This window comes from Coenobita brevimanus, chromosome 26 (genome assembly GCF_032717465.1).
Source record: "Coenobita brevimanus isolate Jiangsu-jjx chromosome 26, ASM3271746v2, whole genome shotgun sequence".
NCBI lineage: Eukaryota > Metazoa > Arthropoda > Malacostraca > Decapoda > Coenobitidae > Coenobita > Coenobita brevimanus.
The window spans coordinates 36595322-36618965 of record NC_136979.1 but is presented as its reverse complement, the minus strand read 5'-3'; the positions used below and the strand labels follow the sequence as shown (position 1 = coordinate 36618965).

General features: G+C 42.1%; 1 protein-coding gene across 1 annotated transcript in view; it reads left to right on the top strand.

Moving 5' to 3' along the window:
* LOC145394088 (lachesin-like) overlaps positions 1 to 23329 on the top strand; it is a 331804-nt gene extending 308475 nt beyond the window's left edge. Inside the window, exons 5-11 of the mRNA XM_080268060.1 lie at positions 11958 to 12086; positions 12464 to 12604; positions 14087 to 14239; positions 15318 to 15386; positions 20697 to 20768; positions 22244 to 22312; positions 22908 to 23329. Of these exons, the coding sequence (XP_080124186.1) occupies positions 11958 to 12086; positions 12464 to 12604; positions 14087 to 14239; positions 15318 to 15386; positions 20697 to 20768; positions 22244 to 22312; positions 22908 to 22978 (704 nt within the window). The 3' untranslated portion in view covers positions 22979 to 23329. The remainder of the gene's footprint in view (positions 1 to 11957; positions 12087 to 12463; positions 12605 to 14086; positions 14240 to 15317; positions 15387 to 20696; positions 20769 to 22243; positions 22313 to 22907) is intronic.
* The last annotated feature ends 315 nt before the right edge of the window (positions 23330 to 23644 follow it).

Below are 23644 nucleotides of genomic sequence, written 5' to 3'. Positions count from 1 at the left end.
TTAGTGGGGATGGTGGGGAGGGAGAGGAAAGAAATTGGAAGGGGATGGGAGAATGGGGGAGAAAATGGACGGGGAGGGGAGAATAGAGGAGGAAATGGAAGGGGAGGGGAGAAAATGGAACGGGAGGGGAGAAGGGAGGGAGAAAATGAAAGGAAAGAGGCTGTGGAAGTGAATAAAGTGAGGCTTACAAGGAGAAGAATCGGAGGGAGGAAGATAAAGAAAATGTGAGGAGGGATAGGGAAGGGAAAGAGGAGATGGATAAAGAGGATAAGGAAATAGATAAAGAAGGGGATTAGGGGGAGAATGGAAGAGGGCTGAGAGGGAAATGGAAGGGAAAAGGTGCGGGATAAGAAGAATGGAGAGGAGATTGGGTGGAGTGGATAAAACAGAAGGATGAAATTGATGGAGAGAGAGAGAGAGAGAGAGAGAGAGGGAGGTGGGTAACGTACTAAGAAAGGCGATTGGAATGAGGGAGAGATTGGAAAAAGAAAAAGGAGAGGGCAGAAAAGGGAAAAGAGCAAGACAAGGAAATAGAGGGGTGTTGGTGAGAGGCTGAAAGAAAAGAGAGAGTGGTTTGAGAAGAAATGGACTGGGAGGAGGGGTAGAAAAAGGAAAGAGAAAAGTTAATGAGAGAAGGGAAGGAAAATTTGGAAAGTTAAAGAAAAAAGAGTGTTAGGAAGGATGAGAGAATAACAAACGTCATTTAAGATGGACAGTATTAATTCTTTAGGTTATTACTGTATGTTTCTCTGTTCTGTACTGAAGACTGATCCTTCTCACTGTTTTCCTGCCAGCATTGTTTGAAATATGAAGGAGAGTGGTGTACCCTATTATATTTATTTATTAATTTATTTCAGTATGGGCAACGAAAGTCTTGATGCAGATATTTCCCGACTTTTATTCTTCTCTGCTCTGTTAGGGTCCTCTGTCTTCCTTCTTTGTCTGCATATTCTAATTAAGATACCATAGCTCTAGTCTCTATGCTCCTTGCTAATCCTTCTCGCTTTTTCCTGCCGAATTCTGTGAGAAGGGTTCGAGGGGGGAAAATTTTGAACCTAGTACTTTATAAATGTGAACCTAGTAATTTAATTCCTAAGGGTTAATATTGATCCAAGTTGAGGGTTACCTGGTTATCATTTCTACAGTATAAGCGATGGTGATCCTTCTTACTTTTTCCTGCCGGGTTCTGTGAGAGGGACTGGGGTGTGGGGAGTAAGAGTGTTGTGTCCCAGTGTTGTTGTGATGTGAGATTCACCATGGTCCTATCTCCGGTCTGTATCACGCTGTTTAGTGAGAGGGAGGGGGGAGATGGTGATATTCTCTCTCTCTCATTTTACCATTCCTCCGTCTTTCCATTTTCCTTCTTTTTTCTCTTATTTGCCCTGTTTCATTCTTCTCCATTTTTTTTTGTCCTTTTTCTGTTTGCTTCTTTTCTCTTTTACAATTTTTATTGTTTCCTCATTTTCTGTCTCCCTATTCTGTTACCTACTCAAATATTTTCTTTATTTTTCCTCCTTTTTCTTACCTCCTAATTTTCCTTTCCTTTTCCCTTTTTCCTGCTTTCGTGTTCCTCCTTTTCTTTTTCTTAAACTTTTCCCTATCATGCTTTCTCTTTCTTCCTCCTTTCACTTCCTTCCTAACTTCCTTCTTTCTTTCCTTCCCGGCATTTCCTTTCCTTTCTCTGTTTCCTCTTTTCCTTCATGCCTTCTTTCTTTTCCTCCTTTCTCTTGCTTCCTCCTATCTTTCTCTCGTTCCTTTCTCTTTCCCCTTTCTCTCACTTTCTCCTTTCTTTCCCTTCTTCCTTTCTGTCTTCTCTCATCCTTCCTTCCCTCCACTTGGGAAATCAAACCACACAGGACCCATTAAATTCTCTCTCTCTCTCTCTCTCTCTCTCTCTCTCTCTCTCTCATTTCTTATACCATAGCCATTCAATTATCCTTCCTTCCTTCCTTTCGTTTCCTTTCCTTTCCTCTCCTTTGCTTCAGTCGCCTCTTTCTTGCCCTTTCTTTTTCATTCCTCTTTCCTCATCTTTCCGTAGTCACATTTTCCATCTTATTATAATTATTATTGCTTTTCTCTCCTTCATTTTCTTCCATCATTGCTCCCTTTCCATGCCTGCCTTTTCTCTTCCATCTGCTCCCTTTCATTCTTAGCCTCCCTTCCATCTGCTCCCTTGCATTCTTAATCTCCCTTCCATCTGCTCCCTTTCAGTCTTATTCTCCCTTCCATCTGCCATTCTTATTCTCTTTCAACTGCTATCTTTCATTCTTATTCTCCCTTCCATTTGCTTCATATCCTCCTTATTCTCCCTTCCATTTGCTTCATATCCTCCTTATTCTCCCTTCCATCTGCCCCCTTTCATCCCTGATTCAATCTCGTCCTCCCTTTCTTGCCCTTCCTCACTTAACCTCCTCCCGCTCTCCCTCCTTCCATCCATCCCTCTCTTCTGTGTCTTTCTTCCGTCCCTCCTTCCATCCTTCCTTCTCTTCTCTCTCTACCTTCCTCTTCCTCTTTCCTTCTCGCCCTCTATCCCTTCCTATCTCTTTCTCTTCCTCCTTCTTTCCTCCCTCCCCTCCCTCCATCGTCCCCCCTCTCTCTCTTCTTTCCTTCCTTACTTCCTTCTCTTCCTTCCACTTGTCCTTCTCTCTCTAGCCTTCTCTCTCCTTTCCTCTCCTTTTTTTCCTTTCCCCTTTTCCTTTCTCCTCTTAGCTCCCACTTCATGTCTTTACCGCTGTCCCTTCTTTTCCTTCACATTCTCCACCTTTCTCTCTTCTTCCTTCCTCTTTCCTCTTTTCTCCACTACCCCTTAACCCATAATTCCTTCATTCCTACATTTCCCTCGTATCCTTCCCTCATACCATCTTCTCCCTTTCTTCCTCTCCTTCCCTCCTCTCTCCATCCATCTTTCTTGCCCTCCCTCTTTCTCTCCGTACATCCCTCCCGCTCTCCCTCTCTTCCTCTCCCTCCCTCCTCTCTCCATTCATCTCTCTTGCCCTCCCTCTTTCCTTACATCCCTCCTTCTCTCCCTCTCCCTCCCTCCTCTCTCCATCTATCTCTCTTACCCTCCCTGTTTCCCTCCATACATCCCTCCTTCTCTCCCCCCTCCCCCTCACCATTAATAACAGTCGTAGTGAACAATTACACTAACCAGCAACTGGAAAACTGACCTCTCTCTCTCTCTCTCTCTCTCTCTCTCTCTCTCTCTCTCTCATTTCCCATTTTTCGCTGTATTCCTTTCATTTTCGTCCGTATTTTTTAGATTGTTTCATTCTCTCTCTCTCTCTCTCTCTCTCTCTCTCTCTCTCTCTCTCTCTCTCTCTCTCTCTCTCTCTTTCTCAAGGTTTTAGTCAGTGTCATTTTTGTCCCATTTTTTGCACCATCGCGCCGACTTATGGAAAAAATAACAGCCTTTTGAAAACAAGAAAAAAAACAGAAACTGACGTACACTTATTATTATTATTAGTAGTAGTAGTAGTAATAGTAGTGTTATTATTATTATTATTATTATTATTATTATCTGGTGGTTTTATGGTAGAGTTCTTCTAGAAATAGTTGGGGCATTTCGTAATCTCAAGTGCTTTCGAGGTTGTAGACTGGTGTCCTTTTAAGTGTTCTGAACACACACACACACACACACACACACACACACACACACACACACACACACACACACACACACACACACACACACTCTCTCTCTCTCTCTCTCTCTCTCTCTCTCTCTCTCTCTCTCTCTCTCTCTCTCTCTCTCCGTACACATCAATCCTGCACACCCAGTAGGAGGTAATAGAGCAATGACTTACTGTGTTTATCATTCATCGTCCACTCCCTTTTCGCCCATCAGGAGCGTAGGGACCCGGAACTAGGCTACTCATCCCAATATTTGAAAGCAAGGGTGACCAGCCTTTTTCGTCCCTGAGTGGCATTATGTGAACTGTAAACCTCAACCACCCCCCTGATGGAAACCCCTATAGGCTTCATCGAGTTTTAGCGCCTTTACCCATTAGATCACACATTATTATTTTTTTATATTTTATTATTTTTATTATTATTATTATTATTATTATTATTATAAGCCTTTTTCTTCCTTTTCCTCATAAATGTATTCTCTGTTCTTGTCTCTGTTTCCACCTCATACTGTTTTTTTTTCCTTTTTTCTTACTTTCTATCATGTTTCCTTCTTTTTCTTTCCCTCAGCTTATTATTCAAACTGTGACTTTTATTTCTCGTTCTTCTTTTTCTTTCTTACATTCTTCCTTCTTTTGGTCCACCGGCATTCCAGCAGAGAGAGAGAGACAGACAGACAGACAGACAAACAGACACAGAGCATAAAATGGAAACTAGGAGGGAAAAATAGAGTAAGAGGGAGAGAGGAATGGAGGGAGGGAAGGAGGGAGGGAGGGAGGAGAGGAGTGAGGAAGGAGGAAATAAAAGAAATAAGAGGAGAGCGAATAAGAAAAACTCTAGTAACTGACAGGAATATGGGAAGGAAAAGGCGAATGTGAATAATATGGAGACTAAGAGAGAAGTGGATGGGAGGGAGGAAGAAAGGAGGAATGAGAGAAAAGAAGGAAGGAAAGGTGGAGGAAGAGGAGTACAATGGCTCACACAGAAAAAAATGATCTGTTCTTTGAAGGTCACTTGTTATAGGTTAGATTAAAAGTAGAAGAATATAAATGATAAGTTAAATACAAAGGGAGAAAAGTATGAGGCCGGCAGGAAAAAATGAGAAAGACCACAATACTCTAAGAAAAAAAAAAAGGGAGAAAAGAGGACAGGACAACAGGAGACAGGGAGAGATAAAGAAGCAATAATATGTGAGAGATAGACAGGGAGGAAGAGAAGAGGCACAAAGGAAAGTAGGGTGGAAAGAGGGAGGGAGGGAGAGAAAGAGAGAGGGTGAATAGGAGAAAAGGTGAGAAAGAAAAGAGGCACAAGGCGAGAGGGAGGGAGAGAGAGAGAGAAGGTTGGGGGGGGAGGAAGAGAGAGGAGGAAACGAGGTATAGGGAGAAGCGAGGAGAGAGAGAGAGAGAGAGAGAGAGAGAGAGAGAAGGAGGGATAAGGAAGTAGGAATGCGCATTTGCAATATTGCCTATCACGTCGTCACAATGGAGGAGGGGGGTGGGGGAGAGGGAGGGGGAGGGTAGGAGGGAGAGAAGGAAGAGGAGAGAGGCAGGGTAGGAGGGAGAGAAAGAAGGAGAGAGGCAGGGTAGGAGGGAGAGAAAGAAGGAGAGAGGGAGGGTAGGAGGGAGAGAAGAAAATACGTGGGACAGAGAGAGTGGGGGGAAGGCTACGCGAAAAACTGGAAGAGATGGAGAGAGAAAGGGAAAAGGGGAAGAAGAAGGGAAGGGAAAGGAGGTGTGAAAGGTTGAAGAGCATATGAGAGAGAGAGACAAACAGACAGGCAGACAGGCAGACAGACAGACAGACAGACAGGCAGAGAGAGAGAGAGAGAGAGAGAGATTACAGCACAATACCGGGAGTGAAAGTTTTATTCCGTGGCAGCGAGAAAGATCGACACGAGAGAGAGAGAGAGAGAGAGAGAGAGAGAGAGAGAGAGAGATGGGAGGAGTATTGTGCCTCAGCCTTAGACTTTACACGGCTTTAGAGAGAGAAGGAGGGTTTCTCTCTTTCTCTCTCTCTCTGTCTCTCTCTCTCAAGCCGTGTAAAGTCTAAGGCTGAGAATACCCCCCCCCCCTCTCTCTCTCTCTGAAGCCGTGTAAAGTCTAAGGCTGAGAATACCCTCTCTCTCTCTCTCTCTCTCTCTCTCTCTCTCTCTCTCTCTCTCTCTCTTTCCCCTTCCTTCCTTCCTTCCTCCTCCATTCATTCATTCCTCTCTTTCCCTTTTTTTAACTTCCCACTCTCCCTCCTTCCCTTTCCCCATCCTCTCTCTCTCTCTCTCTCCTTCCTTCCTTCCTTCATTCTCCATTCATTCATTCCTCTCCTTCCCCCCCCCCTTTTATTTTCACTTCCCACTCTCCCTCTCTCCTTTCTCCCCCCTTCCGTCCCTCCCCCCCTCTCTCTCTCTCTCCCTTCCTCTCCTCCCCCTCTCTTCAATCTGCCACTACTTACGCACCGCTTGGTTGATGGTTGTGGAAATGGTCGTAGTGGTAGTGATTGTGGTAGTGGTGGTGATTGTGGTAGTTGTCGTGATTGTGGTGGTGTTCGTGGTAGTGGTGTTGATTGTGGTGGTGGTGGTGATTGTGGTGGTGGTGGTGATTGTGGTGGTGGTGGTGATTGTGGTGGTGGTGGTGATTGTGGTAGTTGTCGTGATTGTGGTGGTGTTCGTGGTAGTGGTGGTGATTATGGTGGTGTTGATTGTGTTTGTGGTGGTGGTGATTGTGGTAGATGTGATGGTCCTGGAAATAACAGTTAAGGTAATTGTGGTGCTTGTGGTGACTGTGGTAGTGGTAGTTGTGGATGTGGTGACTGTGGTAGTGGTAGGGATTGTAGGTAATTACGGAAGCGGTAGTGGTTATGCCTTCTGTATACAACCTATGGCATCATCATCATCGTCTTTTTCCATTTTCCTTTCCTCCATCCCCGCGTCCCTCCCTTCACTAATCTCCCTTCTCTCCCAGTCTTGCTACTTGTCTCCCTACCTCTACTTTCTCTCTATACCTCTATACTCTCCCTTTCTTCATACTTTCCTCCCTACTTCCTTCCGCTCCTCCTCCGCTACGTATTTTCCCTTCTCTCCTGTTCCCTCCCATCCTCCCTCTCTCCTTCCCCCCCCCCCCGTCTCTCCTCCTCCTTCCCTTTCACCTTCTCACCCTCCCTCTCTCCTTCCCCCCCCCGCCTCTATTCCTCTTTTCCTTTCTCACCCTCCCTCTCTCCGTTTCCTCCCTCCCTCCCCCCTCCCTCCTTCCCTCCCTCCTTCCCTCCCTCCCTTTTCTCTCTCCCATTATTCCCTCGATTGTAATAGTCACTTGCATATCTAATAAATTTCAGGGCGCATTAGAGGGCTATTGATCCGATTGTGGTAGTTGTGGTAATTGTGGTAGTTGTGGTGGAACTTGGGGTAAAGATAAGTGTGATGGTGGTTGTTGTAGTAGTTGTGGTAGGGAGAAAGTTGTGGTAGTGGTGGTTATGGTAGCTGTGGTAGTGTTAGTGGTGGTAGTTGTGTTTGGAGTGGGTGTGGTGGTTTGGAGGCTGGAGAGAGGATGAATATTGATGTTCATGTTGGTAGTTGTGGTTGTACTAATACTAGCGGTGATAGTCGCAGTAGTAGTAGTGGTAGTGGTGGTGGTAGTAGAAGTAGTAATTATGGTAGTATTAGTAACAGAAGTGGTAGTTGTGACACTAATGGTTATGGCCTAGGTGGTGATGGTATTAGTAGTACTAGTAGTAGTAAATTAATTATAGTAGTAGTAGTAGTGGTTGTGATTGACAGTAGTATTAGTAGTGATTGGATTGTGTAGTTGTGGCAGTTGTAATGATGGTTATGATTAGTAGTAGTAGTAGTGGTAGTGGTATTTAATGTAGTGCTAGCAGTGGTTGTGATAGTGGTAGCTGTGGTAGTAGCGATGGTGGTAGCGCCCCAGACCCACCCACACAACACCCTGATCGCTTTTATTGCGCCCTGATTTGAGACTTGCTATTATCGTCGTCCCCCATTCACGTTCCCGTTTTCTGTGTTGCCCCGCCGTTCTCTCTCTCTCTCTCTCTCTCTCTCTCTCTCTCTCTCTCTCTCACGCCATCATCGAGCAAGAAGCCAGAGAGAGAGAGAAAAAAAAGAAATACATATACATTAATCTCCATCGAGGTGTTTTGAAGGGAGATGAAAATAATCGCTTTCTTTTTATCGCCCTAAATTACCTTCTTTATCGCTGTTATTCGTCCCGGAGGATTTATGGAATGGAGAGAGGGAAGAAAGGCGTGAGAGAGGGAGAGAGAGGGAGAAATGGTAGAGAGAGAGAGAGAGGAAAGGAATGAGATGTGAACTGTAGAAGAAAGCTTACAGGAAATAAAAGTTAAAAAAGGCAGCCGTGAAAGAGAATGTGTGCGATGGAGAGAGAGAGAGAGAGAGAGAGTAGGGGATGCATACATCAGAGGTGGGGGGGGGGAGACTGAATTACACTGTTTTGGGAGGTATTGTCCACTCTTTCTCCTCTGCTTTATGTCCCCTCAGCCTCAAGTCCTCTCAGCCTTCTCTCCCCTCCCCTCCCTTTTCCTTAGAATCCAGAGAAGTATGGCTGCTTTCATTTTCATACATTCCCTTTAGAATTTTTTGCACCCCCTCCTTCAAGTCCTAAGTGTTTTTCGTTTTCAGGTTCTGGTTATAGAGTGATAGATTAGGCAGTCTGTTCCCTGAGCCCCATACGTCCCCGCACAGACAGATGGCGCACACACCCTCACATGTCACCGCTTGAACACTACTGCCGAACCATTTATATTGAATCTTGCTAGGGATGTAATGAAGGACTGGTCAGTTTTTTTTTTATAATTTTAGCGAAGTTGTTTTTATGAGATGTTCGAGGGTCATGTGACGAATCATTAACGAAATTCTGTTCTTCCAGTTGCGGTCTTTTCCCTTCGTATTTAATTTTTTCTTCTGATATACCATAGATATTCGTTTTCCTCCAGCTATTACCGTGCCCTTTTTTCATTTTTTCCCTTTTTCGACCATGATTTGTGTTCTGCTTTTTAACTAGTGGATGCGTTATTATTTTCTTTATTTTATACCTCGTTAGTCCCCACCGTCTTTTTTTCTTCCCATTTCGACCATGATTTTTGTTCTGCCTGTTATTTGGTGGATACTTTATTATTTTATTTTTATTTAATGCCTTAGCGCCATGATGGATACCAGTTACATGTTTCTTTGGTGATTTATGGTAATGATCGTAACTTTGAGAGGCGACGTGGAGGGAGAGTGAGGGTGGTAGGCTGGGCACCGTTTTCTCTTGGGTTTTGATAGTTTCCTTGCATCTATAACGGAACTATTTACATTGCACCCAAGACCACAGCACTACCCCCCATGTTTTTGGTAGTTTTTCTCTGTATATATTCCTTTGCTAAGAGAACGTGTCTTATACTTTATTTACCTTACTTCAAGATGCTCTATACTCAGCTTAAAGAAAGTGTTGAATTCTTAAGGAGTAGATGTGTCTTTCATGTGTCGTATACCTTATGAAGTTCTCTGTGTGGTAGCCAGAATACGATATAAAAAGAAAATACATCCTCGAGTTGAACTTTATATATATTTTTTCATTAATAACGTAAAAGGGAGATGAGAATATTTACCCCTTCAGTACAGTATCGTTAATTTTTCCGTTTTTTATACGTCTAACTGATTTATTTAAGTTTAGGATAGAAACTGAAGAAGCCAAAAATTATCTTCGACATCCACATCCCGACAAGAGATCTCCATGAAGTTTAATTTATTTTTATGACAAAATTTGAAGGAAAATAAAGGGGAAATTTGTCCTCCTTCTAGTGTGCTTAATGAGCCCTGTGCTTAACTAAATTCGTAATGAGGAAGTGCTTGGGATCTCCCGATATAGGCAAATTTAGTCTCCCCTCACAGGGGAAAAGGAATATGAGAATGGACTACTGTTTATTTCAGACACACTTGAGCGATTGTTGAGTGTGTGTGTGTGTGTGTGTGTGTGTGTGTGTGTGTGTGTGTGTGTGTGTGTGTGTGTGTGTGTGTGTGTGTGTGTGTGTGAGAGAGAGAGAGAGAGAGAGAGAGAGAGAGAGAGAGCTATTGAAAAGTGGTCAATCTCTACACACCATGACCCCCCACCCCCACCCCACCCCCCACACACCCAGAGCTGATTGTATCTTAACAGCCATCATTACCACCCCTTAAATGGCCTAATGATGGGGGGCAAGGTCATTAGCTGTTGTTGAGAGAGAGAGAGAGAGAGATTCAGTTAACACAAGGAACCAAAGAAGAAAGGAGGTAAAGGAAAGAGAAAGACATAGTGATAAAGAAAAGAATAATGTGAGAGAGAATGGAAGTGGAAATAGTTTGAGAAAAAGAGAAAATGAACGTCAGATCTGAACTGGGTGATAGAAATGAGGTGGAAGGCAGAGAGAGAGAGGGCGAGAGAGAGCAAGGAGGGAGAGAAAGAGAAATGGACCCAAGGGAGCTGTGATTTGGTATGGAAGGAGAGGGAGAAGGAAGGGAGAGTGAAGAAGAAGAGAAAGAAGAGGAAAAGTAAAATGACCCAATAAAAAGAGATATTAATAGTGTTTTCTCTGACCAAATAAAAAGATATTAATAGTATTTTCTCTTCTTGCTCTCCTTTACCTCCTAACTTCCTTCCTTTCCTCTTTGTATCTTTTCCTCCGTTTCCTCCTCCCTACCCTCCTTCTTCCTCTGTCTCATTTTATATCCCTCCCTTCCTCTTCTCTCCACCATTCTTTAGTTTCCTACTTCCTACCATTTTTCCCATTTTAGCTTCCCTCCTTTGTTTCTATCCTTCTTTCCTCCCTCCTTCCTCTTCTTCCTCCCATCTTTCGTCCTTCATAAATTTACTTTGATACTTCTATTAAGCTGTATTTTTATTCTGTTCTTTATATATATATATATATATATATATATATATATATATATATATACACACACACACACATTTAAGCTAGACACTGATCACATTATTTAATTTTATTCTTGCCCGTCGGACGATATTGTTCAGCTTAGTTTTTTTTTTTTTTTTAATGGAGAAGTAAAAGAGATAAATGTAGCCTTCATGAATCGGTTCAGTACAAGTTTCTTCCCCTAAGTTGAAGAAATTCGTCCGGAGGTAGCGCGAATAAACTGTAAAAAAAATTAATAAAAAGCCTTAATGAAGGGATTATTGAAAGTTTTCGTAATCAGGGTACCACGGTGGTTTAGTGGTAGCGTCGTTGTCTCTCCCTCTGTGCGTACCCAGAGATATTTGTGGCAGGCATTGAAAGTAGGTGCTAGTTGTATGCCCTTTCCTGTGCATACCTATTTACTCACCAAGTCGATTCATACCTTTGATATTTACCGAATGACAAACAGACATAGCCTTTGCAAGACTTAACCTTTTATATGCTTCTCTCACTCTGGATACGCCTTATCCATTCGTACTTCTCCAGCTTTGGGAAGGATTGATTTTGGCTGTCACTCTCCCTCTAAGCTCCTTAAGTGGAATGATATAGTTATTGAATGAGATTTTGATAAGATGGAGTGTCAGTGTCGTGGAAGTTTATCAGCATTCCTGTTTATAGTTGTCTTAGTTTTAGTTTAGATTCACGACTCTTGAATTTATTTATCAACGTCATTATCATTATTATCATCAGTATCGTCGTTGTTATCATTGTCATTATCGTCGTCGTCGCAGTAATGATCATTGTCGTCATAAACAGCAATACTTACCCACCCCGATTCCCCCTTTTCTTCCCGTTCCTACTTTTCTTTCTTTTAACCCCCCCCCCTCTCTCTCTCTCTCTCTCCGCCCCCTCGGTAAACATAATGGATGGGAAAATAATACTTGCTCCTTTGATTCTAGTCCTGTTATTTGGGTGAACTGAGTGAGACGGATTGTGAGAGGGGAGACCAGGGGAGACCAGCTTAACTTTGCTTCCACTTTCAGGGCCTCTGTGTCAGCCTGTAAATTTGTCTATTGCGGTGGTCGTTTTTATTTTTATCTTTTTATATATTTTTTTTTTCTTACTCAGATGATTATTTAGAATTTATGATGTTTATACCCCGTCTGTTTGTCTTCCTTGTATTCGAGGTAGGAAGGTATGTGAAGGAGGGAATTGTCGTTACTGAGTAGGGACAAAATCCTCTTATATAATTATGGAGTAAGGACGGAAAATCGTAGTTCTCGTCAAATTTTTCCAGATATTTTTGTGAAGTAAAGTTAGAAATTCCTGGATGTGATGTTTTGAGGTCTGGTGAAAATCGTGTAGAGGTCTTTAGGTAGGTGTTATGTCCCTTGAAGTAACCCTCTAACCCTCCTCCTCCGTCTCCTGGGCAGTGCTGGAGTACGAGGGCGAGGTGCTGCGTCTGAGCAAGGTGAGCAGGATGGGTATGGGCGCCTACCTGTGCATCGCCTCAAACGGATACCCGCCCACCGTCAGCAAGAGGATCCTCGTGTCTGTGGATTGTAAGCACACACTGGATCTCTCTCTCTCTCTCTCTTTCTCTCACACACACACACACACACACACACACACACACACACACACACATACACACACACACACACACACGCTCTGATATACATAAATACATAATATACCGTATGCCCACATATCCGCCAGCCATTCTTCTCCGTCATTTTGTCTGTCATTCTGTATATATTCGTATTATAGAATTATTTTCATGTTTCGATTTTTTACTCTGTTCCCGATTCCCTTCCCTCCAAAACCATGTGGGAATCAATATGTTCCCCTTACTGTTTACCCTCCTACCTGTGAACGCACCACCTCATACAGTTATCTCTATGTGGGTACCAGTCTCCCTCTCCCTCTGCCCCAACAGTCCCGCCAATGCTGTGGATCCCTCACCAACTGATCGGCGCGGCGCGAGGCAAGACGGTGGTGCTGGAGTGCTATACAGAGGCTCACCCCACGTCGCTCAACTACTGGACCAGGGGAGACGGAAATATGATCTATGACTCAGGTAGGTGCACGTGTCAGGAGAGGAGAGAGATGGGATTGTAGAGAGGCACATCTTGTAACGTAATCAGGTAAGGCAGAAAATAACACTAACACCAACACCTAATTAAACCTGTAATCTTATCGTCACGCCACATATATTGCCATACACACACCCACACACACACACCAGCTATTAGACGAATTTTCAAAGCTCATAGATACTCACCTTTAGTTAAAATCTATCTCAGTTACTCGTATCGTTTTTAGCAAAGCACAAAACACCTCGACATTCACACTCCAGTTAACGCCAGACGATTTTCCTTAGCTGAGAGAAATCCATCGTGGCCATAGTATAAACCCCTTCAATACGGTGGCGTCTTAGTAATCTTCTTCCCACCAGACGATTTTCTTCAGCATAGGAGAGATTTTCAGACTGGAGGGGTTGGATGTTGGATTTCTTTAGCCTCTTTTCTGTTTGGTTGTTGTCCTCAGCTGAATAAAATCGTCTGAGATAGCAAGAGCAAAATACAAAGGACGTCCTAGGGTTGAAGGGGTGAGAGAGAGAGAGAGAGGAGGCAAAAGGAGAACTGACAAAGACTGACGCCTAATAAATATGCCAAGATGGAGATTGGCAGAATTGGAGGATTTGGGTGAGAGAGAGAGAACTGAAAGAAGAGAGTGACGGAGTTAGAGATAGACCAGCAGAATGAGAGAGAAATTAACAGCGCTAGACCGAACTAAAAAGAGTGAAGAGATATAGATAGATATAGAGGTAGATAGATAAGTCAGTAGATGGACAGACGGAAGAGGAAGGTAGGTAGGTAGGTAGAGAGAGAGAGAGAGGATAACAAAGAGAATAAGATTAACGGAGAGAGTGACTTCGATCAGATCAGAGAGGGAGAAAGGAAGAGCGACAGAATTAGAGCTAGAGTGACAGGATGAGAGAGAGGCGATGACAGAGCCAGACCCAACTAAAAAGAAATCCAAGCTTCGACGCCCGCCCCTCCCCTGATGGGCTGAATATTTAATTTGACCGAAAAAATGAATTAGTAGAAGAGTGGGAAACTGGCTTCACTGTCCCCCGTTTTCTTTTATACTTTTATTCTGTTTTTCGTCCTTTTCTATGGTTCTGTTTAAGTGAAAATTTTAGGCACGTCTGTCCTGGCATTCTTCTTCTTTTTTTCTTAATCTCTAATTTGTATAGCATTTAATATGTTGACAATTAAGCTTAAATTATTACATTATCAAATCTGTATGTTTGCAGGTTACACTTTTTTCTTCAGTGACAAGTGATGATATTCTTCCTTTTCCCCTCTAAACTCATCATTGTCCTCCCCACCCCTGTGTCACCTCCTCACATCTCCCCACTGACTAACCTCCTTCCCTCTCTGTCCCTCTGATATTCTTCCTTCTCCCCTCTAAACACATCAGTGTCCTCCCCACCCCAGATTCACCCCCTCACATCTCCCCACTGACTAACCTCCCCCCCCCTCTCCCCCTGCAGAGAAGTACCACATAGAGAACCGTAAGGGAAACCCGGAATACAAGATCCACATGCTACTGACGGTGCGGTACCTGGAGGAGGCGGACTACGGTACATATCGCTGTGTAGCAAAGAACCCCAGGGGCGAGACGGACGGTACCATCAAGATCTACGGTACGCCAGAGAGTCGTTGTGTTTATTTGTTATTCGGCGTCGTCATCATCATCATCATCATCATCACACAGTCTTCCTAAAAGAGATTTCCATATTTACATGAATACAAGAGAACTCGGTTATTCTCCATCTCGGCCCATTTAACTTCACCCGAACCCGTTCCTCTTGAAAAGTCGGCCATGTTCAAAAGCAGTTTTGTAAGAGATTATCACCTACTTGTTCAAATTTAACTTTTATCATGAAATTAGTGTAAATCCTGTATACATTAAATATTCCTTATGAACATATGACGCATGATTTTTTTAACAAGGATATGCGTATGTGTTAAGAGAGTAACTTCGATGTCCGCAGAACACAGGCGGTTGTATCAGGTCGCTCATGAGTTGGTCGACAGTCATTTTTCTGGTTCTGTACCTTGCCCAGACGTCGAACATTTGCCGCTACATCCTCTGCACTTGTTCTCGTTATTTGTGTGTGTGTGTGTGTGATTAATAAAATTTAGGAGAATAATAGTAATTCTCTATCTATTATGTTTACCGTTCATATACTTTTAAAACCCTGGCTACCCATTTCATTGACATTTTATTGGTGGAATTTAGGATGACAAAAATGATGATGGTGATTCAGTGGAGTATATCAGTTACCTGTGGCGTGGCAGTTCACAGGTGACACTGTATTGGCTGACTTCACATTAGAGGGGCCAGGAGAGCTAACATAGCAGCTCCTTTTAACAACACAGTAGTCGTTGTAATAGTAATAATAATAATAATAGTAATAGTAATAGTAGTAGTAATTGTAATAATGACATCAACAACGATAACAACAGCAATAATCATTATCATCATCATCATCTAATCTAATGATAATAAAAATACTACTACTACTACTGCTACTACTACTACTACTACTACCACTACCGCTACTATTACAGCTACTGCTACTACTACTACTACTACTACTACCACCACCAATAATGATAATAATAGTAGGTTATTATTATTATTATTATTATTATTAATATTTATTGTCGTCGTTGTTGTTGTGGTGGTGTTGACCCTCTTGTTTTCTCCCCTCACAGACTCTGGCCCTCCCCCCACCACGTCCCCACCCCCCACCACCGAGGCTGAAATGTTCGAGAAGATCAACAGTAAGTTTTTGCCGTGTCTGTCCTCACACTCACAACATTTATTTTAGTCCATCTTATTAGTGTATGATTCAGGTGGCCGACTGTACACATGCATGGCCTAATTGTTCTGAATATGGCGTCTTTTTGGTCTTTATTTATTTTTTTTTTTTTTTGTGAGATTCAGGTGCTCATTTATTTCCTTAGCTGGTTGTTACTTGCACTGATTTTTTTTTTTTTTTTTTTTTTTTAAGGAATTGGTACTTTCTTTGCATGATATGACTTTATCTTTCCAGTAAGCGCCTGTCTGGTCTTTTTCCCTTTTGTGTGTTTCCTGTGTTTATTTGTTGTAGTCAGTGTGTATGTTTTCCCTTGCTAATGTGGCTTTTGTCATTTATTTTTTTGTCTTATTAATCTTTAGCCTTGATACTGTACTGTACTCGTAATTTTAAAAGCTTACTGTATATTTATCCCTGTGAACTGTCTCTCTCAGGTTTTCTGTTTTGTCCTTTAATTTACAGGCATATTAGTACAAATTTAAGTAGGATTCTGTACCTAGCTTATGTTCTAGTAGTGGCCTTCCGTTTTGTATAATGCGGCATCGTATTTCTGTCGAGATTATTATTATTATTTTTTTTTTTTTCCGGCACTCAGTCTGTATATTTTGAAGCTACTTTGTTTTCCTTTGTCTCTGTACATTAATACTTTGGTTTAGTGATGCGTTTTGATGACAGTATTTAAAACTGAAACACCTGCATATATTTAATCTTGATGTTTTCTTGACGTACAGTCCACGAAACAAGTATCATTAGGCTACTTTCCCTTTCTTTGAATTTTGAAACAGTGGAGGAAAATTGTCACTCCATAGACTCGTAATTTAGGGTTGTGTGTGTGTCAGTACTTATTACAGACCACAGCACACGGGAAAGAATTTATTGTGGGTGTAAGATTAACCATATATCCTTAAGTAATATTGTAACGAAATAATACTTGTCATAATGGTAACTGCGAATTCATTGGCACTTTGGTAACGATACTTTGTTCTGGGACTGTACCTAACTAGATTAAACCCCTTCGATACGGTGACGTCTTTTATTCTTGCTGACACTAGACGCTCTTTTTTATTATTTAACTTTGAAGAGAGTTTTAGAATTGGAAGGATCTGATACACTTTTCACTAAGCTTTTCACTCCTAAGAGCCTCCTCTAAAAGCACTATAATTATGTAACGCCGGCAGGAATAAGATAATGAAGATGTCACCGTAATGAATAATTATACCTCATTTTACGAGTGTCTTAAGCCGTCTTGGTGTTGTTTCCTTATATGTGTTGGTTAATTATTAGTTACCTGTTTGAATATGGTTAAATGATTTCCGTTCTATATTTATATCATTTAATTTTTATTTTTCTTTGGAATTTTCGTTAGAGTCCAGAACACAACACATTCTTTGCAACTCTTGTGCTGCCTAGTCAAACACACTAGTCACCAGCTTCCTGTGGTAGTCAGGTCTGCAACACCAGCTTTATGTGTCGAAACATATTTCATGGCAATTTTCTCAGTGACATTAGTTTATTGCAATTGTATGTCAGCGTAGAAAGCAGTGTGTGTTGTAATATGATGTACAGCAATAGAATAGGAAATTCATCCCGTACAAATATGTATATATGCAGATCATATTGGATCATATGAATTTATGAGAGCTGTGTAGCGTCATACGGATGTGTCGGTGCGAATGTGGGTAAATGTGTATGCAAATGAAGTGCGATCATCATGCGTCGAGATTGAGTTATGTAGTGACGTTATGTGACCGTTGAGGTGGCACAAATGCACTAGTGTATTTGCCCCTTCAGCCAACTGAACGCATTGCACAGAGTCTTGGTTGAAACACAGCTCTTGTTTTGTATTGTGCAGCTTCTGGGTGTCCATTCATTCAGCGGTGGGGTTTACCTTCTAACAACAAAGGATTCACAAGGGACCTCGTACGTAAAGGATTATGACCCATGTGCAGTGCTTCCATAATATGTATAGCTCGATGGGTATCAAACAGTAAGCATTCTTTATGCTGTATAATATTAAGTTCCCTGCATTCCCTGACTGCTGACCAGACGAGAGTCATTGTGAACAAACTGACAGTTTAGTAACTGAAAAGGGGAATAACTGACCCAAAAATAAATAAAGAAATAAACCACCCAGTGGTTTCGTCGTGCTATCAAGACTGGGGCTGTTTTGCAGAAAATCTCGGCTGTCTTGAATAATTCACTCACTTCTGAACTGTTCGGCCGTCACGTTAACGCACCAACAAGTATGTGTCTAATAGAGCTCTCAAACGGCATGTATTGTTGTACCCTGAAAATGGCGTACGAGGAGGTAAAGCAGGAAATGTACAGTATATTACATTAATTTGTCGCATGTGTTTCGATGACATAATTTGACAAATGAAAGAAATGGATAAACGATAGTTACCGAACGCTCCTAATGCTGTTAAATTGCATCGACACAATCCACGCGTCTTCAGTCATGTCCGCAGACACCCTAGTAACCACAGCTTTAAAAATGTCTAAGTTAAGTGTGTGTTTGGGGCAGTTCCTGTTATTGCATACCGTACGTGAACTTTGGAAACCCAGAAGTAAGTTTTCCAGTTCAGAAATGTTGACCGAACCATTGATATTTGGAAGCAGCAGTCTTTGGAACATACGACCTTTGCTGTTACCGAATGTGACTGTATCTACACCAGCCCTATGGTGGACGCTGCCACTTTTCATGTGTATTTTTTCATGTGTGCGAAGATCCCTAACCCTTTTCAGCGCAGAAATTGAGAGGTTGCATGAACTGATTTTCATGCAACTACGACGTCTTATTAATCAGTCTGGGTGTAGCCCACTTCGCTCAGGTGACAACATTCACAATGGTTGTGCTTGCATCTAAATTTGAGAGGCATTTCTTTATGCGTCCAGCTCTGGGTATAGGCTCATCAGCCTGTTCCGTTAGGCTCAGCAGTCCTACTTATCATACACCAATTGTCGCCGCTTCGGCGCCAATACCCACCATGAAGTGGTTGCAAACACCCACCGTCCGTGATGAGTACATGCTTAGGCTGTTTCATACAGGACTGGTGTATTGGTATTAGCTGGGGTGTTTGTATGACATGTCGGTGGGTTTGATGGTAGATTAGCAGAGTGTTGTAACGAAATTCAGGCCCTTTAAATGTTCCCTGCCCCAGCCGAGAATATACTCGCGCCCATCAGGACAGCAGACCACCTCTACTCTCGCCCATCAGGACACCAGACCACCACTCTGCCGACTCAGCCATCACCATATGCTCATTACAACTATTAGGACTTGTTTTATGGAGATTCGGGCACATGTTACAATCCCTTAACTCTTCGCTCATTGACAGGTTTTGCCAAAAAAATTCTTAGACTTGTATAATGTTACAACGATGCTTACTGAAAAACAAATGCTGTAATCCTAGGTAGATGAGAGACTATAATATGGACTCCGGTAAAGTGTATTATCATATGGAACGCCTTGTGTGCGAAAATCCTTGAGGTGTGATTGACTGGCCTGGCAAGACCTGGAGATGCTCCCGCATCTAAAAATTTCCCCCAGCTGATAGAGCGGTACTGAGCTACTGTAACATTTTACTGCATGTACTCAGTGAACAACCAGGTAAAAAAAAAATAGTAAATCAGAAAAAAAAAAAGGTGCAGCAAAAATAATATTACACAGATTTCATGATGTCTATGTTCTCATGCTGAACTTCCACGTGACATTTAATTCTTTGAAAAGTTTATTTCTTCAAATGCTTCTGAATTCAATTATGGTTTATAATAATTGAAAACCACGTGACACCAGATGATTATGGCGACGGATACGCATGCTACCTAAGTTTAAGCGCCTGGGTACATAAGTTTATTCGTGGTTAATGAAAACTGTGAATATTTCAGTACATCCTTGGAACATCACTGCTTACACCTGGTGTATAGGTAATATGATGTACCGTACCCCCATAGCAGCCGAGTGGTTAGTGTTGTTGGCCACAGAGCTGCCGGCCCTGTAGCATCAGAGCTCAAATCCTATCCTATCGTGCGTACAGTTTGTGTCATTTGAGTCAGGTATTCGTCCACCATGTGAGGATTGGTAGGTAAAATGAATACCAAAGATAACACCCAGGGGACGTAACTGTGGTAACCAGTACGATGCTGTGGCCCTGTATTCCAGGATAGTGAGGGATTAAGCCACCACAAACTCAAAGGCCCCAGTTACGGAGGTATTCACTGCGGCTGAATGTCTCTTGGCATCTGCTTCCACCTTTACTTTTAATGTGACGTGTGTGTTTAGCTTGTGGTATGAGTGTTCTGTCAACTATCCGAGATGATCCGCACAATTAGGCTGAGATGGTTCTGACCCTTGGGGAGAATATGTGAACATATTTGAGTGAAGTGTTGAACAGATCTGAACGTAAAGAGGATTTTGAGTGAAGCGTTGAACAGATCTAAACGTAAGAGGATTTTGAGTGAACGTTGAACAGATCTGAACGTAAGAGGGTTTTGAGTGATGCGTTGAACAGCTCTGAATGTAAGAGGACTTTGAGTGAAGCGTTGAACAGATCTGAACGTAAAGAGGATTTTGAGGGAAGCGTTGAACAGATCTGAACGTTACTAGGATGTTGTGGGAGATAGTGCCGTTGCCACGTAGTCATAAGTTAAACAAAGCTGACCCCAGCAAACACGGAACACTGTATGCAGTATAAGCGCAGGGGATATCTGTCAGATGAACAAAATCGTGTGGTTTAAAACTGAGTGAAGTAAAGCATGCAGTACCGTTCTTAGCAGCGGAGGGTCAATGCAACTTTTTAATTCTATCGACATGTGTATATTTGAGTTCCTGTGATTTATTTTGTACGTAAATTGGAAACTGCACTTAACCCCCTCACTGGGAAAGGTGTCTCGTTGGTTCACTAAAATCACTTGATGTTAGAAGGAGTAAACGAAAGTAAGGACGCTCTCGTACTGAAGGTGTTAATGCCATCCGCTTGCTAGGAGAGTGTTTGTGCCAGTGTGAGATTGTGTAGAACATGAGTGTACAGTACGAGTCACTGGAGGAATGTGTGAGTGGAAAAGTGTGTGAGCTCTGAGGAGAATGAGAGTTTGTGCGGATAAGAATGGCGTTTGTAAGAGTGTATGTTAGTTGGTGTATGTAGGGAATGAGTGTGTGTGTGTGTGTGTGTGTGTGTGTTTGTGTGTGTGTGTGTGTGTGTGTGTGTGTGTGTGTGTGTGTGTGAATGTATCGCACCACCAGTAAGGTACCGTAGCGTGTGTATGTCCCCCACAGACCAGGTGTGGGACGTGGCGGACAACAGGACTCGCAAGCGCCCCAGCCCCCTGGCGGTCAGTGGTCACGAAGGTGGGTCACGGGCAGGACAGGGAGGTGGGGTAATAAATTTTCCATTATAAATACTTTTAATGAGGGTGTAATGTGTAAGCACCAATCTAAGATTGTGCTTAATTTCCTTTTGTTTTTAAATGTAAACCTTTTCTGTAACGCATCAGATTCTAGCGTAACATTGTCCATTAACAAACCCGACACCATCCCCTATCATTCAGTAATATTTTTAGTACAATTTATGTATTTTATTTTTGCCACCACACGGCGATTCTGTTGATTTTAAAGAGAGGTCTCATAGAAAAAGGCGTCGAAGCTGTCTCCATCAGTCCCTTCATTACGATCCCTCCAAAGCTTTGTAAAATCATGTAGTGGCAGCCTGAATTAAAAAAAAAAAAATGTCATTGTACTGAAGGGGCTAAGACATCATAGGTTGAAGATTATTAGTTTCACATATCACCAGTAGTTGCAGCATTATTTCATTTATTTTTACTTCATTTGCATTTTTTCCTGTGTGGTTTTTTTTTTAATGTTATGTAGTTATTGTAATTATGTTGATACTTCACCACACACATTAATTATGTTACATGTGTTTTATCTTGTCTATTATTATTATTATTCCATGAGTAGTATTAGTATCTACTTTATGTTGAACACTTGAAGCTGTTGCTTGTTAAAGCCTTATTATCATTTCGGTACTTTACCATCATATATATATATATATATATATATATATATATATATATATATATATATATATATATATATATATACTGCACGTGTAGCCGTTTAATCCTGAGTACTATTTGAGATAATAAAGTAATAATAAACTGCATTACTTGCCTGCTGTTGGTAAAGGTAAATAAGAGTACCATACACTTGTCCAAGAGCCGTGTTCATATCGCAGTGGCTGGGAAAGTGAACACCTAGATGTGGACTTGTATATTAACGTTTGTAACATCAAACAAAAGGAGTCAGGCACACTTACTTCGCCATTACACTTCACCTCTCTGATTCATCTTGTCTCACCTCTCCCACCCCTCATTTCACCTTTTGCCACGGGAAGCACAACAGCCGATGAATGCTTGTGACAGCGTTAAAGAATAGATAAGTTTGAGTAGATATCGATTACTCATAGTTTACAAACTCCATTTTTACCAGTATAGTTATCAATCCCCGTCACCGTTTATTGCTTTCTTTATGAAATCAGAAAATTCAGTCCTTCATGCTGAGAGCGTCTTCCCTCAGCCAAGTTAATTCCCCAGGGTGTAGCCAGAATACGAACTTCGTCTGAAGGCAAAAGTAAATTTACTGATAATATGAAAATTGATTGCCACCAGTTATCTCGTGGAAAAAATGATTAATGATGATGATGGTGAAGAAAGATACCGGCAACTAATGGCTGATGATGATGATGATGATGATGGAAGGTAACTAACTGATAATGATGATGATGATGGAAGGTGTAACTAATGGCTGCGTGTCCGTGTTTCCAGAAGGCGAGCAGAGGAACATGATTGAGTTTGAGCCGAGCCTCAACCTTCCAGCCATCTCCACCAGTGCAGGTATTGGCTCTCTCATTGCTCTCGCCCTCTCACTGTTGGCCCTTTCACTGTCGGTCACTTCCCGTACTGCCCTGCCACTGTATAAACCTTTCACTGTAGTACTGTCTCATCCTCCTACTGTTCGGCCTTCCTGGCCTTTCATAGTTGTCACATCACCATCTTACTGTTATGCCCTCATCCTTGTTTTCTTTTCTCTTTCCCATTTTCTTTTTTTCACCATCTTAGTTCATAATCAGTATTTTCATGATATTCTAAGACAAAGTGGAGAGTGACGGTCAGTAATCCCTTTACAAGCCTGTGTTTGGAATTAGTGAAGCAAGGTTCCGACTTGCTTGACTTCTGTAAATTTGGTCTCATGAAATTTTGACACTGTTGCGAGACATTGTGAAGGGACAACTGACCCTGAGTTTGCATCTAGTAGACTAATATGCAGATAGTACGTTCATATTAAGGCAAGTATATGTACAAATAGGGAAGACAAAGTAAATTTAGAAGTTATTAACATGCCAACCTAGAATTAAAAGAAAGATCGGCATGTGTAGTAAGTCGAGTAGTGTAGTAGACTAACCAAGTACGTTCTTTTTCCCTTCTGTAGTCACTCGGGCGCTACCCTTGATGCCCCTGCCAGCCGCCACCCTCCTCTCACTCCTCGCCCTCCTGTTTTGAACCTCGCGGGCTCCCGGGCATCACCAGAAGTAAAAATTCACATTATTTTATCACATGACATCCTTCCCGAGCGTTCAGGGTGCTTGTAGAAAAAGATGAAGGCTTAGATTTATTGCTACCAACAGCCCAAGTCGCTTTTGTGTGATGCAAGACATGTAAATAGTTGAATTCCACCGTGGCAGGAAACTCATGAATGGCTGCCATGTTGTGACGCTACAGTGCATTGCCAGCAGTGGAGCCAATTTGATGCTGGTTGACCCACCCAGAGTGCGGGATAGAATTAATGTCAGCTGAGTAAAAATCATGTGGTAGTAGTGAGAATATAATACTCAAAGAAAAAAAAAATGCACATATTCAACCAAAAGAGCAGCAGAAAAAGTGTTATAGCTTTTAACCCGGATAAAATCGTGTGGCATTAACGAGGATAAAGCGCTCAGGTACGAGCACTGCAGTGAAAGGTTAATGATGAAGTGTTTGTAGGCGGTGTAATATTCCTTGATATGTACTGAACGCTTAAGGGAAGAAGTATTATTAAGATATTCTAGAAAATGATATTAAGGTGAGGTGTTAGAGTGGTAATATCCTAAGCTTCCCCTACGTTGTATTCCCCCTGTTTTTTTTTATTCCTCCATGAAGTAGCCTTAAGTTCCGTACTGGTAACACTGA